General features: G+C 43.4%; 1 protein-coding gene across 1 annotated transcript in view; it reads right to left on the bottom strand.

Moving 5' to 3' along the window:
* LRP5 (LDL receptor related protein 5) overlaps positions 1–17,886 on the bottom strand; it is a 212,101-nt gene that overhangs the window by 126,109 nt on the left and 68,106 nt on the right. Inside the window, exons 3-4 of the mRNA XM_040328926.1 lie at positions 5,121–5,318; positions 1,752–1,948 (exon numbers count right to left, since the gene is read on the bottom strand). Coding sequence (XP_040184860.1) covers positions 1,752–1,948; positions 5,121–5,318 — 395 coding nt within the window. The remainder of the gene's footprint in view (positions 1–1,751; positions 1,949–5,120; positions 5,319–17,886) is intronic.

Below are 17,886 nucleotides of genomic sequence, written 5' to 3'. Positions count from 1 at the left end.
TACCCGGTGCCAGAAGGTCAGCTTGAATTTGTCTGGCAGTTGATTGAAGTTCTTTATCCACCATTCGAACAATCCCTTGTTGCAATCTATGATGAACTTTTCTCTTTCATCCACAAACAGCAAGATCAGCTATAGTACCATGGGCTATAAACTTCTCGACAATGTGGCACTCCTCGCAGGGATGTAGTGCCAAGGGAGGGGGTGAGCACGCTGACTAACCCCCAGCAAGAACGGCACAGATGATGGGGGCAAGCTTACTGAGGAGAAACGGGAAGTGAGAAATTCAGACAAAGAAAAAAAACATTTAGAAGGGAAATCAAAGGAAAAGGTAAGTGAACCAACAATGCACTAGCTTAAAGCGGTAGTTCACCCTCCTTCACCTCATTATTCCATTACTTTCGGCATCGTAGCGCGAGCTACGGTATGCCGGTCTTAAATTTTTAATCCCCGTACTCACTGTGCTATCGATGATTGAAGAATCCGACTCCCGCGGGGAATGGGCGTGCCTATGGAGAGGGAGGATGATTGACGGCCGGCTCTGGCACGTCACGCTCCCCGAAGACAGCCGGAGTAGGTCTCGGCTATTCACAGCGCCTGCGCACAGGCTATGCGCAGGCGCCGTGAATAGCCAAGCCTATTTCGGCTATTTCCGGAGAAGCGTGACGTGCCAGGGCCGGCCGTCAATCACCTTCTCTCACCATAGGAACGCCCATTCCCCGGATTCTTCAATCATCGATAGCACAGTGAGTACGGGGATTAAAAATTTAGGACCGACATACCGTAGCTCGCGCTACGATGCCGAAAGTAATGGTCTAATAAAAAAAAACATTTTTTTTTTTTTTAACAGGGTGAACCCCCGCTTTAAAGGAACCTTTTTAGAAAATAAAAAATGAACCTTTACAATTCTTTGCTGCTCTTTCTCTTCTCAATGCTCTGTGTGGCACACAGAGAGACCCAACAGAAATGTTGAGTCAATTTTTCATCATTTTAACTGGTTGCCGGTGTGATTTCTATATTGTCAAATAAAGTGATTGTAAAGGATGGTTTTAAAAAAACAAACATGCTTATACTTACCTCCTCTATGCAAGGGTTTTGCACAAAGCGCCCCTCGGTCCTTCTTTTCTGGGGTCCCCTGGCTCCTAATCCTCATTGAGTGCACCCACGACGAGCCACATTCCATGGGGGCACTCACGGGGACGTGCTGCCGAGGCCTGCTGCTGCGTCCATTGACTTAGCCCCACCCCGCGGCTCTGGTGTCCCCAGCTCTGGTGTCACTGGATTTGATTGAAGCAGCAGGAGCCAATGGCTCCCGCTACTATCAATCTATCCAATGAGGACCCAAGACAGCGGCTGGAGCTGCTAGGCTTGTTCACGTCGCTAGAAAGATCGGGTTCAGGTAAGTAAAAGGGAGGCTCTGGAGGGCAGCTGCACCACAAAAGGTGAAAAACCTTGAGACTTTACAACTCTTAATTATTTCTTACAATTTTGAGAAGTTGACAATAATTTTGCCAATGAGTTTGGCGTGAAATGTGTCAGATTTGGCTTTGTTTCTCCACTTTTTTGTGTCATACCAATTTCAAACAAAATAAATAAACATGAAAATGTCTAAACATTTGTAATTGCAACAATTTTCTGGGTGTGGTGCATTATCTGACAGAAATGTAGGGGTGACAATATTTTTGGTTATGACTGTATGTGATGTCACAATACACAAACACACTATTGGTATTTAAATTCACTCCAAAACTCACAGTAGGGCTGTCTCTCCGAGCTGTAGACCTGAATGTCCATGGGAGAGTACAATGCACTGAGAATTTCTCTTCTTTTCTCTCCAGTTCGTTTGTTACAGGCATGGATAGAGCGAGTTTGCCAATCAGTCCAATACAAGGTATCTCCTGCTAGAGTGAGTGCAAAAGGATGTGTAAGGCTTCCTTCAACTACCTTCTGCCTGTAAGTGGAAAAACAGAGAGCTATGATAAAGTCATAAATTTAAACATAAAACACTCAAATTACCAATCTAAAATGATATTTCAGGTCTGAGTAATATGTCACGGTATTTAATCATTCACAATCATCTTGTATCCATCTGTCAGAAATATTGCCAATGAGAAGTTTACAACTAGTGAAAAGTCTACTGATCTGCAACAGCCATTACAAGAGAATTTCAACCACCCTGTTCAACTAGGGATGCATGATCTAAGAGTGGGGCAGGGGAAGGGGGGGGGGGGGGGTCTTGGGATTTGTGATGTGTGATGGAAGGGAGGGCTTAAAGGGGTTTTGTAAAGGTACAATTTTTTTTCCTAAATAGCTTCCTTTACCTTAGTGCAGTCCTCCTTCACTTACCTCTTACTTTCATTTTGCTTTTAAATGTCTTTATTTCTTCTGAGAAATCCTCACTTCCTGTTCTTCTGTCTGTAACTCCACACAGTACTGCAAGGCTTTCTCCCTGGTGTGGAGTGTCATGCTCACCCCCCTTCCCTTGGACCACAGGAGAGTATGGATGCTCTCTACGTTGCAGATAGAGAAATGAGCTGTGTATTAGTGGGCGTCCTGACTCTCCTGTAGTCCAAGGGAGGGGGTGAGCATGACACTCCACACCAGGGAGAAAGCCTTGCATTACTGTGTGTAGTTACAGACAGAAGAACAGGAAGTGAGGATTTTTCAGAAGAAATAAGGACATTTAAAAGCAAAATGGAAGGATGAGGTAAGTGAAGGAGGACTGCACTAAGGTAATGGAAGCTATTTAGGAAAAAAAATGTACCTTTATAACCCTTTTAACTTCCATTCAGATCCCTGCAGTCAAACCCAAACCCAGGTATGCGCACCCCCTCCCCTCCAAAAAATAAAATAAACTTCCAAAACCTAAAGAGGAGGGGGGGGCAGACAAGCGGAACTTCCCCTTTTGGGTGAAGTTCCTATTGAACAAGCTGGTAGGCAAGTCAGTCCACAAATAGCCATCTAAAAGTGACATGTCTATACAAGTGACATGTCAGGCATAAGTGATGATACATATACACACACAATTGTGCACAGGAGGGCCACCCTGTAGCAGTAAATCTGCTATAGGGCCGTCTTTTTCTAGTTAAAAGAAATTAAAGCATTAAAAGCATCCCAGAAAGTATTATAATTTATGCGTTTTTTTCCAGTGCTCTTTACTGCTATACCAATCATAGGTAGGGGCCGTGACACACCCCCAGTCACCTGCCCCCTATCTACTCATTATTTATATGCCTCTATTGAGGAGACTTTAAAAGTTTAGTTAGGACTGCAGTATGCAGAGAGCCTTGGCAAAGGCCTGTAGCTTAACCATGAATTTGCAAATGCGTGCAACCAATCCTCTGCTTTTAACATATACAGTTAGACAGTTGAATTTGGCTTGCTGTTTGGGTGGTAAGTGTGAGCCTGGTTATTACGTATACAACTTTATTTATACTTACGTTTGCTTAAAAATGCATCTCATTCAAAGTCCCAAAAACTCCTTTCTCTATTATAAGTAGAGGTATCATCATGAGCCTCTCTCTAAGGCAATTTAAAAAATTGTTCCGTAGTAGGTGTGCAGTAATTTAGACTCCCTATAAGCAAATTAGATTATGGACCTGTATAATTATAACCTATTTGTTACTTTTTTTAAAGTTATGCTCATTGAATATATTTTAACAAAAGTCTTTTCTCTCAAGCTTTAACCTCCTTTAAAACTTACGTGTTAATTTTGTCCTGTTTACTGACAGTAGAGCAATGTTTCCAGAAATTAATGGGAAAATTCCTGTGAAATTCCACACTTAAGAAGGCTAAACAGTTGTGCTGGAAATTGCTGGAAAAGGTCATAGTCTGACTGGCTGCAGTGACACCCCTTCCACACAGTTAACTATTTCACAGTAATACTACAGGATGCCAGCTTTTATCGTTTCCCAGTCTTTGGTAAGAAGGACATATACTTCTGTACATTCCATGGTTTGGCTGTGCCCAGTGAAACAATTTTTATATTATTCATTATTTGAAATAAAAATTGTACAAGCTTTTTCCCATACAAGCAGGCTGTGTTACCTGCATGTCAGATGTAGGAAAGCTTTAAAGGATAAGTTCACTTTAAAAAAAAAAAAAAAAAAAAAAAAAAAATGCACATTTTTGTTGCAGGTAAAAAAAAAAAAAGAAAAGAAAAGAAAATCCTCCTTTTTTGTAGTATTTGGAAAGCATTGTACCCGTGATCAGCAGATTGCGGGTGCCATGCAGAACTCCTACAGACTGTCAGTGTAAGCTGTCTGCCCGTACCTCATATGGGCAGGCAGTTTCACAAAGACGGGAAGAATCAATCAATTACAAGAGCACTCAACATCATCCTGGTAGTTCATTGAGAACTACAAGCCAACAGCCGCAAAGACTATTGGTACTTGCAGTTTATTCACAGAACTCTGTGAATAGACGACGCAGCCATGTGGGTGGAGCCACACTCTTCTCAAATGGCGACACCAGGTGTGGGGAGAAGATCTCCGGCCTGCTGTCACAAGGAGTGCAGGGATTGGGGAGTGGCTGCAGGATCCCATAAAAACGGGTGGAACATGTAACGTGAACGCATCCTTTAACCCCTTGCAACGGTGTCACGCAAATATGTGGCCTCTCAGCGGGTGGGCCTCGTCACTGAGTGGCCACATATGTGTGCATTAGTGTGAATATAGCTGTGCCCATAGCAAGCGCCCTGCGCGCTTCCGACATAGTTACCAGCAGTTAGCGAAAAACTCCCAATCAGGAACTTTCCGATAATGTGACCGCTGTGACAGCCAACCACGGCAGTCACGTAATCATAAACCCCACCCTGCCTCCTAGCACCCTAAACCGATTAAAGGGCCAGGAGGCTCAGATTCCAAGGGGTTAAAACATGGTAAGACGGGCAAGTCAGTTTAAAAATGCATTGGATTTAGTGTTCCGTTTGGTAAAAGCACTGTAACGTGCATGGCTGTTGCAGATTCCCCTCACATAAACATTTGCATACATGAAGTAAACTTATTTTTTTTACTATGCACATAAAGACCCCCAAGGAAACAATGTAGACTGCAAAACAGCTCTTGGTTACCAGTTTGGCAGCAATTGGCTCAGGTGCAAAAAGATTTCTGCAAAGTGTTTACCTGAAAGAACCATCCAAATTGGCTCGGTGAATAAAACTCAGCTTGGCATCTGCCCAATAAAGTTTTTGTTCATCTAGATCAATCGTTAGCCCATTGGGCCAATAAATTTCTGAATCCACTATGATTTTGCGCGTACTGCCATCCATTCCAGCACGTTCAATCCTGGGAGCTTCTCCCCAGTCCGTCCAGTACATGTACCTAGGGGAATAAATCACATAATATAATATTAGTATAAAACAATATATTATAGTAGCCTATAAAATATAAACGTAACACTTTAATATGGAAATTTCTGCCTCCAGTCCACTGAGATTTCACCCCTAGCAGCACACATATCTCACTCGCCAGTATCCATAGTAACGGTGAGATGGTCCCTTTATTACACATCCTTCCTATATCCTTATCCTGTATTATATAATAACAATAGCACATTGGAGGCTTTACACCCTTAGTAAGTATACTCATGTTTCCCTGTCTGCACACTCCTAATGGCCACCTTATGCTCTCTTTTACACACACATTCTCTCTTACAGAAATGTATTCAAAGCCCCAGATGGCACACTCCATAAGAGAGCAGAGATAGATGGAGCGTGCAGTCAGCCACAACTTGCAGTCAAGGAGCATTGAGCCACACTTCTGACACTGAGAACTTCCAGGTTCTTACCTTCACGGCGTGACAAAGTATTGCAACGATCTGCATTTTATTCTCTAGGGTGTTAGGATAAAAAATATATATAATGTTTGGGGGTTCTAATTAGAGGGAAGAAGATGGCAGTGAAAATAGTGAAAAATTACATTAGAATTGCTGTTTAACTTGTAATGCTTAACTTGTAATACCAACGGCCACCACCAGATGGCGCCAGCTCACATCTGGTGGTAATAACTTGTAATACCCACGGCTCACCACCAGATGGCGCCAGCTCACAAGCCAAGTCGCCAGGACACTATTTCTAGTCGCCATGGCGACCTGGCGCCCAGGATTTGTCGAGCCCTGCATTACTGTATGGAGTTACAGACTGAAGAACAGGAAGTGAGGATTTCTCAGAAGAAATAAGGACATTTAAAAGCAAAATGTAAGGATGAGGTAAGTGAAGGAGGACTGCACTAAGGTAAAGGAAGCTATTTAGGGAATTTTTTTTTACCTTTACAACCCCTTTAATAAACATGGTTTAGTATTTTGCTATATCGTTGAAAAAAGAACAAAAACTTTGTTTCCCTTAGACCCCATTCACACGTGAGCGTTTTGTAGCTTAAAGCCTGAAGCTACAAAACGCTTGAGGAGGGAAAAAAAAACAATTATTCTTTATGGAGATGGTTCACATCTCCACTCGATCGAATCGGGCAGATTTGGGCATTTTTGGAGCGTTTGCGAAGTGCAATGATGTGCTAAGACGCTCGAATGGAGAATGACGTTTTTTTTAATGTCATTAAAAACGATCGTGTGTGGGCTCCAGAGCATTTTTCACTATGAAAAAAATGGGTATTAAAAATTTCGAAAATGCTCAAATTTCACGACGTTTTCAACGTTGTCGTTTTTAACGTCGTAAAAAATGGTCGTGTGTGGGCTTTAATGACGTGAAAAAAACGTGCATGCTCAGAAGCAAGTTATGAAACGGGAGCGCTCGTTCTAGTAAAACTAGCGTTCGTAACGGAGTAAGCACAAATTATCACGCTGTAACAGACTGAAAAGCGCAAATCGGTTTTTACTAACACAAAATCAGCAAAAAGCAGCCCAAAGGGTGGCGCCATCCGAATGGAACTTCCCCTTTATAGTGCGTCGTACGTGTTGTACGTCACCGCGCTTTGCTAGAGCATTTTTTTTTTTTTTAACGATCGTGTTTAGGCAAGGCCGTTTTAACGATCGGGTTGAAAAAAACGTTGTTTTTTCTAGACCATTAAAAATGTCATTTTTTACAACCCCGAAACACGGTCGTGTGTCCGCGGCATAAGCCGAGTTTTTCAGCACATTTTTTTCTGCTGAAAATGCCCTCCTCGGCTTATACTAGAGCAGTGGTCTCAAAGTACCGGCCCGCGGGCCATTTGCGGCCCGCGGACCAGTTATAAATGGCCCGCAGGCTGGCGCCATCTGTTGGTGGCCGTTGGTATTACAAGTTAAGCATTACAAGTTAAACAGCAATTCTAATGTAATTTTTCACTATTTTCACTGCCATCTTCTTCCCTCTAATTAGAACCCCCAAACATTATATATATTTTTTATCCTAACACCCTAGAGAATAAAATGGCGATCTTTGCAATACTTTCTGTTACGCTGTATTTGCGCAGCGGTCTTACAAGCGCACTTTTTTGGCAAAAAATTACACTTTAATTAAAAAATAAGACAACAATAAAGTTATCCCCATTTTTTTTAATATTATGAAAGATAATGTTACGCCGAGTAAATTCATAACCAACATGTCACGCTTCAAAATTGCGTCCGCTTGTGGAATGCCGACAAACCTTTTTACCCTTTAAAATCTTCATAGGCGACGTTTAAAAAAATCTACAGGTTGCATGTTTTAAGTTACAGAGGAGGTCTAGTGCTAGAATTATTGCTCTCGCTCTACCAATCGCGGCGATACCTCACATGTGTGGTTTGAACACCGTTTACATATGCGGGCGCTGCTCGCGTATGTGTTCGCTTCTGCGCGCAAGCTCGTCGGGACGAGGTGCGTTTTCTGGCTGCTAACTTTTTTAGCTGGCTCCTAGATTCCAAGCAAAATTTGTCAAACCCTGCCTTACACCAGTGCTGGTGGTAATAATGCGCTCGCTGACACCAGTGCTGGGGGTTAATAATGTGTGCGCTGACACCAGTACTGTTGTTTTTGAAGTTTGAAAGTTTGCATGCGGCCCCCCATGGCATATGAAAACTTGTCTTGTGGCCCTCAGGTAATTTGAGTTTGAGACCCCTGTACTAGAGTCACCTTTTTGCGCCTGGTCCCCGGACTTTGGGGACCTGGTACCGGCCGGCTGTTGGTCCCCTGGACCCCAATTTTGGCACACATGTAGCCCCATTTCTCCTCTACAAGTGTGCAAAGTTTGTTGTCTGGGGGACCTACGGCTGGGGAGCACCGATTTTTTTCAAAGCCGGGCACCCCTTTAATAGACTCCCATGTTAAACATCAGTCTAGTCATGGGCACAGTGAGGCATGCACATGGACTTAGTGAGGCATGCAGATGGACACCCTAGTCTTATACTCGAGTCAATAAGTGTTCCCAGGTTTTTTGTGGTAAAATTAGGTGCCTCGGCTTAAAATTCGGGTCGGCTTATACTTGAGTATACACGGTACATAAAGGAAATGACAAAATACACAGGAAATGCACAGATCTCCATATTTATTTAGCAGACATGGAGGAAAACAACATGGTAGAGGAAGTGATGGATGTGGTATTATCTATATTAGATCCAGAGAGCTTTATCCGAACGGTAAAGCAGCACACCTGCCTCTACGATTCCAGAGATCCATGCTACAAGCTTCGAGCGAGCAAGAGGAGGGCATGGAACCAGATTGCCAGCTAAGTGTTCACAAACTGGGCAGACATAAGAAATGGCCATGTAAAGCATAATAAAAGTAAGCTAAACCCCTGAAAACTGAACTTACCACCAAACCGACCACAGGGAGATGATAGGATGATTGTTATTTAGTTATCTAAACACATTTAGTGATGTAAGGGAGCACTCCGCTGGGGAAACTGCTGGGAACACACACATAAGGAAGCACTCCGCTGGGGAAACTGCTGAGAACACACACACATAGGGAAGCACTCCGCTGGGAACATAGATGTAGGGAGCACCCCGCTGGGAACATAGATGTAGGGAGCACTCCGCTGGGAACACTTATATAAGGCAGCACTCCGCTGGGGAAACTGCTGGGAACACACACATAAGGAAGCACTCCGCTGAGAAAATAGATGTAGGGAGCACTCCGCTGTGAACACTTATACAAGGCAGCACTCCGCTGGGGAAACTGATGTAAGGTCACTCACCGCACATGACCCAAAATTGTCATCTCTCTTCTCTATCGCCAATTACGGGGTGGATCCAGTATCTGCGTGTGCCCTCTTCTTCCTCCTCTGTCTTTCATGCAAAAAATTTGACGTAACAGTGGCTGCTGCCACAAAACACGCCATCTCATCGTCACTCATCTTTGTATAACAAGATACACCACACAACACAGCCAGGAACAGGAAGAACAATAATGAACCGGAAAAAGAAAATTCACCCAGGAAGCAGATGAACAAAACTAAAAACATAGGAACAAATGATGAAACAGATGTTAATTTTTCCTATTGGCTATTAATAAAATAAAATTAAGCTCAAAAACGCCGGAAACCGCTGCATTAAAACGCGCAAATACGCGCAACAAAACACCTGAAAATTTCGCAAAAAGGATACGCTCAGGTGTGAATGGGGCCTTACTGCCTGTTAAAATAAAAAATGTCAAACCAGTACCAGCACCCACAAAATTACCTCTTTTTAGAAATTGTATTTCCATTTTTTTATCACAATTTTTTTGCAAATGATGAAATGTGCTGGTAAGAGGTTAAGATATAGAAGTTGGTAATGGTGTAAAACAGTGGTCATCAACCTTGTCCTCAGGGCCCACTAACAGGCCAGGTTTTTATGTATTACCTTGAGGAGATGCAGACTTAAATACTGCAATCACTGAGCAGCAAATTTTATCACCTGTGATGTACCGTATATACTCGAGTATAAGCCGAGTTTTTCAGCACATTTTTTGTGCTGAAAATGCCCCCCTTGGCTAATACTCAAGTCACCTTTTTGCGCCTGATCTCCCGGACTTTGGGGACCCGGTACACATGTAGCCCCATTTCTCCTCTAGAAGTGTGCAAAGTTTGTTGTCTGGGGGACCTACGGCTGGGGAGCATACATTTTTCAAAGCTGGGCACCTCTTCCAAAGACTCCGTGTGGCATGGGCACAGTGAGGCATGGGCACAGTGAGGCATGCAGATGGATACCCTAGGCTTATACTCGAGTCAATAAGTTTTCCCATTTTTTTGTGGTAAAATTAGGTGCCTCGGCTTATATTCACTTATACTCGAGTTTATACAGTATTTCAGTTGTCTTGCAAACCTGGCCTGTTAGTGGGCCCTGAGGACAGGGTTGATGATCACTGGTGTAAAGCCAGTTACACACGTGGCGGACTCCGTTGCAACAGAGTCCGCCTGCTCCCGCCAGCTCAGCGGGAGATCAGTCCGCAGATCTCCGCTGAGCTGGCAGATGACAAGCTCTTCTCTGCTCACTGATTCCTATGGAGCGATCTGATGAAAACGGACAGCATGTCCGTTTTCATCAGATCTCACCCGATCCGATCCGCCAAGGATGGATATGGATGGATATGGAAGTATCGCCATACGTCCAATTTTGGCGGATCGGGTCGAATGTCAGCGGACAAGTCTCCGCTGACATCCGACGCTACATAGGACTGCATGGAGCGGCCGTTCAGGTCCGCTGTCAAAACTGACAGGCGGACCTGAACGGTCCGTCCGTGTGAATGAGGCCTAAAAGATACAGAGGTAGGGAGGTAGTGAAAGGGTAAATGTGTTGGTCACATACAGCAGGACGAGATAAAGAAGTGAATGTGCAGGCTAAGGGAGGTCAAGTGATATTCAGGTTACATATAGAGTCAAGCTAGAGTTTAGATGTGTAGGAGAGAATGAGTAGTTGAAAGGGTTAAAAGACAAATCTGTGCTGCATTTGCAGAACTAATGAAAGACTCATCCATTCATGAGTTCCTATTTCCTTTTCTCTGATGTAAAGGGAAGGGAAGGGGAGGGTTCTCAAATGTAAACACAAGTCTATGTTTGTTTATTGCCATCAACGGGCGGGACGGCTACTTAGAGGGTATTTTTTCACAATATGGCAATAGGGAGGTGATCAATATATAGCAGACAAAGTTCAGAGTCCCTTTAAATGTGAAAATCCGTGTCAGATCGTGTATTTTGAAGCTACTGGCACGGGTCCTAACCTTACAAGAGGCATATTCTTCATGTAATCATTTTAGAGCCCAGGATAAAGGACCTGGTAGTTTGAAAACCTCACTAACAGCGGTTGAGCTTAAAATAGGAGGCAGCTACTCACTGGCATATGTTCATCCCTCGGAGCCAAAATGCAATGTCAACAATCTCAGCAAGATGATGATCTTTCAAGCAACTATCCGAAGGGTTTATAGGACTGAGCAATTTAACCATTCCCCTTACAGGAATTCCACTTTGAGCAGTGAAATTACTTAACAAAATTGGAATTTGATTTTATTTGGCTGTATTTGAACTGTTCCTTAAAAAAAAAAAATATAGAAATTCTGACAATACAATACAAAAAATTGACAATACAAAAATGTGAAAATGTTGTGTTGGCTATCACTCAATAAACACTAAATAAAGGACCTTCCTATGTCCAGTCTTTGCTAAGCCCTTTCACTGCCAGTGGGTTGTTTTCAACTCTTCTTGCACATATTAAAATGCACATTTTAGGCCTGAAGATTACTTACAAACATACATTTTTCTGAAAGCAGAGACCTTGTAGAATAAAATGGTGGTAGTTGCAAATTTTTATGCCCCGTGATATTTCTGCTACTGTTTTTCAAAGCCATGTTTTCCGTATGAAATAAACTGAAAATGATTTCACATATACACACACACACACACACACACACAATAGAATGTGTTGCATTTTTTTTTTTATGTCACAATGTACAGTGTAAGGCCTCGTACACACGATAGGTTAAACAGAGGACAACGGTCTGATGGACCGTTTTCATTGGTCAAAACCGATCGTGTGTAGGCCCCATAGGTTATTTAACCATTGGTTAAAAAAAAGCCAACTTGCTTTAAATTTAACCGATGGATTGCTAACCGATAGGTCAAAACCAATCGTTAGTAGGCACAACCATCGGTTAAAAATCCAGGCATGCTCAGAATCAAGTCGACGCATGCTTGGAAGCATTGAACTTTGTTTTTTCAGCACGTCGTTGTGTTTTACGTCACCGCGTTCTGACACAATCGGTTATTTAACCTATGGTGTGTGGGTGCGAGGGACCATCAGTCAGCTTCATCGGTTAACCGATGAAAACGGTCCATTTGACCGTTCTCATCGGATGGACTGATCGTGTGTACGTGGCTTAAGATTATAAGATTTCCTATCATCTGTGCCCAGTCTTGCCACAAAGAGTTAATCCAGCTCTGAGCAATCCTCTTTTATTGTTCAGTGAAATAAAACAAACTTACAGAGAAAAACCTTAGTCTGTTCCGCCCCCTTGCTGTGAGTGACAGGTTATTTATATATCTTATGCACTAGCCTGAGACAGTCATTATTTTTTAATTCCCACCCCCACTCCTTTTCTGAAGTCATGTGGTTACTTTTCTGGATCATTTTAGTGATCATAGCAGAATTTAGTGTAAGGAATAAACAGGAAAAAAAGCATGTTGACAAGGGGAGTGTAAAGGTGGGAGGGGAGTCTACCGACATAACGACTCAACCCACAGAGCTCCAGACAACAGATCCACCCACAGAATCTGCAGTTTTTCAAGTTCTTATACCAGACAGAGGAGGAAACATTTGACAGGTAAGGATACATGCATGAGGCATGTATATCCTTATAGATCAGCACTATGGCAGTCGTTTAGAAAGGATGAGCGTGGGTAAATAGATACCAAACAGCGGGAAAACTACAGTAGCCAAACTAACTATAGGCAACACTTTAAAAACCCTTAAAGTTCACTAGTTTAGAGTTAACTGTAAATGATGGCTCCGAAATGACTGCTCTTACCATGGCTTGCGCAGTGATACATAAAGTGTGTGCACTGCACATATGCTTGTACACCCAACACATGCACTTGGATTCATATGTGCATGTACTGTACATGTGGACAACAAGCTTTTAAAAATGTTTGTGTTTTTTTTTGTATTCCTAAAACATTTTTTCTTAAAAAACAAAAAAACACACAACTATATTTCTACCCCAATGGGGCCGTTAAGCTCACTTGCAAGTGTACAGAATTGATAAGGCAAAATCACTGCCCTACAAATTACTTCTATGTAAAAATCAGCAGCCGGAAGTAAAAATGTAAACAAGCTCCCAGCTAATATACCGGCTGGGTCTTTGTTTACATGCCTATACATGACCCCCACATTGGCAAGAAACCAGCTTCATTTTTTTTTTTTTTGTCAAAGCCTAAGAGCCCATTCACACCTAGGCGTTTTGTCGCCTGTAGTGTGACGCCCGCTGCCGCCCCGACATGCCAGAGGGATGATGTAACATTGCCCTCTATGGAGATGGTTCACATCTCCACGCCGAACGCCTGCCGCCTGTCGCCTGAAAAAAAGTCCCGGACCTTTTTTTCAGGCGGCGTTCGGCATAGGAGATGTGAACCATCTCCATAGAGGGGGTGAAGGCTGCATTAAATCACGGCGTTTTGTCGCCGCGAATCACGGTACAAAACGTCGCAATTCGCGGGACAAAACGCAGCGATTTAGTACGCCGAGGTGTGAATGCAGCCTAAAGTAGAACTATACTTTTTTTTTTAATAGAATAAGGGAGGATTATAACGCTTGTATGGCTAATGTTTGCCATCTTTGTCCCATTGGGGAGATTTCCTTTCACTTTCTGTCCCATAGGCAAAAGAGAAAGGGACAGAAAATCCCTGCAAAATAAGAGAATCTCTTGGGGACTCCCAAGTCACCAGAACTAGTGTCCCCATAGAAAGATTCCCCTCTATTACTTTTCTGGGGACAACTCAAAATTTAGGATTTTCTTTTACTTTCACTTTCAATGATAATGGTACCCAGGACACAATCTCTGTTAAAAGGACACAGACAGCAATAAAAACTCACAGGACTTCTAATCCCTCTCCCCTCTATCCAAAACTAAACATTTTTTTTGCCTTAAGACCCCTTTTGTGTGACTTTGGACATCACAAGTTATACCCCATGATTCCCAATGATAACCATTCATATCTGTGCGACTTCAAAGTAGTCCTTGTACTACTTTGGTGTGACTTTGATGCGAGTTGAGGTCCATAGACACTGGCATTTCCTGAAATCAGGGCAAAAATCGCATCAAAATTGTGGCAAAATCACACGACTTTCAAGTCACGGCAGTGTGAAAGGGGCCTTAGTTATACCGTATATACTCGAGTATAAGCCGAGTTTTCCAGCACATTTTTTTGTGCTGAAAATGCCCCCCTCGGCTTATACTCGAGTCTGTGTTCTGTGTGTCGAATCTTCTTCATGCGTCTGATCTCTGTGATGTCAGTCTAGTCGAGTCGGCTTCCTGTATCGCGGCTGTATATGGAGCGTGATTGGCGGGCAGGGAGGGGGGATGGCGGCGACGACGACTGGCACCCCTATAAGCAGCCGGTGATTGGCCAGGCTAGCTGCGCATAATATGACTGGCGGAGGCAGAGCTGAATGCTCCACCCACCATCCTCCGTACGGCTTTCTCCGTCACTGAATCTTCGCCCCAGCCCGGGGCTATAGGAGGAGGAGGAGAGAGAGAGAGAGGAGCATGAGGGGAACCCCAGCCAGCGGCCTAACAGCAGGACAGGTTATGTTACTATTACTAATGTGCGTGTGCCAAGTGCTCAATTTGTAAATGAATATACTCATGGTCACTGATATGGGCACTAATATGGACACTGATGAGCTGCACTGATATGGACACTAATGAGCTGCACTGATATGGACACTAATGAGCTGCACTGGGATGGTCACTGATAGGCTGCACTGATATGGGCACTAATGAGCTGCACTGATATGGGCACTGATGAGCTGCACTGATATGGGCACTGATGAGCTGCACTGATACGGGCACTGATGAGCTGCACTGATACGGGCACTGATGAGCTGCACTGATACGGGCACTGATGAGCTGCACTGATACGGGCACTGATGAGCTGCACTGATACGGGCACTGATGAGCTGCACTGATACGGGCACTGATGAGCTGCACTGATACGGGCACTGATGAGCTGCACTGATACGGGCACTGATGAGCTGCACTGATAGGCTACACTCATATGGACACTGACAATGAGGCATGGACACAGTGAGGCATGCGCATGGGCACAGTGAGACACCCAGATGGACACCCTAGGCTTATGCTCGAGTCAATGAATTTTCCCATTTTTTTTTGTGGTAAAATTAGGTGCCTTTGCTTATATTCGGGTCAGGTTATACTCAAGTATATACGGTACTTTAATTGAATAAGCTGAAAAAAAAGCAGATTGGCTACCATGCAGAGCTGTACCAGATTTTGCACTCTTTAGTGTTACTAAATCAACCGATTGCGTTGAAAATAGGAAGTCCTGGATGGGAAGATCTCGGCTGATGTTGCAGAGATGACTTTCCATTCAATTTTGAGCTGCAGAAACAGATCCTATTGTTCAAAACATGACAGCCAAACCAATCTGAATTCTGTAAAGAAATGTAAACTGGAGCGGACTTTCAGAGTACAGGAATTTCTATACATCCAGTTCATTAGAAATGTCAGCTATAAATATCCTAACCTTCACTGTCTGTGGCAACAGCTATTACACTAAATGGCATGCAATCACTCAGAGCATTCAGGAGTCCAAGCTGTGAGCTTTCTGTAGGGACACATTCGTTTCTCAGTTTTACAGCATACAAAAAGTCCTATTAGATGGCCTGTTCACACCGTCATAAATATGCATTTAAATCTTCCTAAATGAGAAATTTCATGTTATATAACTTCTATTAGAAAAAAGTATTCAGGTCTTTATGTAAATGGCAGGTCCACTAGAATAGCTCTTGTTAATCTCAAGATAAAGACTTTTGCAGTGTCTGGGGTGGACAGTACCAACGCCAAGTTCAACAGGCAAAGTCCACAAAAAAGTTCTGATTTTAAAGATGAAGCATGGCAAAAAACTATTTTACACAAGGGCTGTTGTACATTGCCATACATGAGGACATACTGCCGTACAGAGGAAGGTACATCTGTTGTTGAGGTGCCCAGAAGCTGGCATTTACATGCACATGTATCATGTGCAAGGGTGTATTTTTCTAAACAACGTTTTACATATATAAAAATACACAAGATTACACAGCTTTTTTATTTTTCATCATGCATGTCACTGGGCAGCTGTGGCTCCCTGGTACCACAACAGGTGAATTTTACTCTGTACAGACGCATGCCCTAATGTAGGGCCGTGTGCAAATGCCCTTACTGTGCAAATGTACAAAACTTGTTTTTAATAAAGGGGTTGTAAAAGTACAATTTTTTTCCCCAACTAGCTTCCTTTACCTTAGTGCAGTCCTCCTTCACTTACCTCATCCTTCCATTTTGCTTTTAAATGTCCTTATTTCTTCTGAGAAATCCTCACTTCCTGTTCTTCTGTCTGTAACTCCACACAGTAATGCAAGGCTTTCTCCCTGGTGTGGAGTGTCGTGCTCGCCCCCTCCCTTGGACTACTGGAGAGTCAGGACACCCACTAACACACAGCTCCTTTATCTGCAACGTAGAGAGCGTCCTGACTCTCCTGTAGTCTAAGGGAGGGGGTGAGCACGACACTCCACACCAGGGAGAAAGCCTTGCATTACTGTGTGTAGTTAGACAGAAGAACAGGAAGTGAGGATTTCTCAGAAGAAATAAGGACATTTAAAAGCAAAATCGAAGAATGAGGTAAGTGAAGGAGGACTGCACTAAGGTAAAGGAAGCTATTTAGGGAAAAAAATTGTACCTTTACAACCCCTTTAATTTCAGGTACTTATACAGCAGGACATCAAAAAAATTCCTGCAAGCAGCTTCTGTGAGGCGCTTTAGGAGCGGTGTATACATCACTCCTAACGTGCCCCAGCCAATTGAAATCAATGGGCAGCACCGCCGAATCGGTTCGGCAGCGGCACTTTGCGGAAGCTTTTAACCCTTTATTCTGCCACTAGCGGGGAGGGGGGTTAAAAGTGCCCCGCTAGCTGGCCAAAAAGTGCCTCTAAAATTACAGTAAAGCGTTGCTAAAACTAGCGGCGCTTTACCGCTGACGCCCCCATGCTGTCAGTGTGAAAGGGCTCTTAGGCTTTGAAAATTAAAGGCGGCGATTGGTTGCCATGCACAGTTGCTTCAGATTCTGTCTGCTCCTGGTTTGGTAAATTCTCCCCCTTGTATCCAGCTGCACAAAACAAAAGCTTTATACTCAAGAGCTACCATCATATCCCCTCTGCAGCCCAGCACGGTTTGGTGCTTCCCAAGAATTAAGAAATGCAGTGAAGACACCATGAAGACCGTTCTCTAAACCAGTGGTTTTCAACCTCAGTCCTCAAGTACCCCCAACGGGTCATTTTTTTTTTTTTTGGGAAGGAAGAGGGCGAAAGTGCCCAGTATTGAAGTGGTTAAATCAATATCAATGACATGTACTGATAAGAGCTATTTTATCTAAGAGAAGCTCCCAAAACATGGCCCACTGAGGGTATTTGAGGACTAAGGTTGAGAACCACTGCTCTAAACAGTACAAACAGTTCTCTGAACAGGATAATACCACCAGTAGCTTAATCAGGCCCACAAAATCCAAAGCCTGGACTAGACCGGCCATGGGAAAAGCTGAATCTTGCTCTCTCCTTTACACCCTTCCAAGACTAAACTGACTTTTCCTGGAGTTTTACCACATAGAAGTGTGAAATATGCGTCCTGGTGTTTCTCTCACAAAGGGTAACTGTACTTTAAAAACACCCTATATTTGCTATTATATCCAGAGATACTCGGCGACTCCACAAATATACACTTGGGTCCTCAGCTCC

This window comes from Rana temporaria, chromosome 11, assembly GCF_905171775.1.
Source record: "Rana temporaria chromosome 11, aRanTem1.1, whole genome shotgun sequence".
Lineage (NCBI taxonomy): Eukaryota > Metazoa > Chordata > Amphibia > Anura > Ranidae > Rana > Rana temporaria.
The sequence above is the reverse complement of the archived record's forward strand: the minus strand, read 5'-3'. Positions and strand labels throughout refer to the sequence as shown.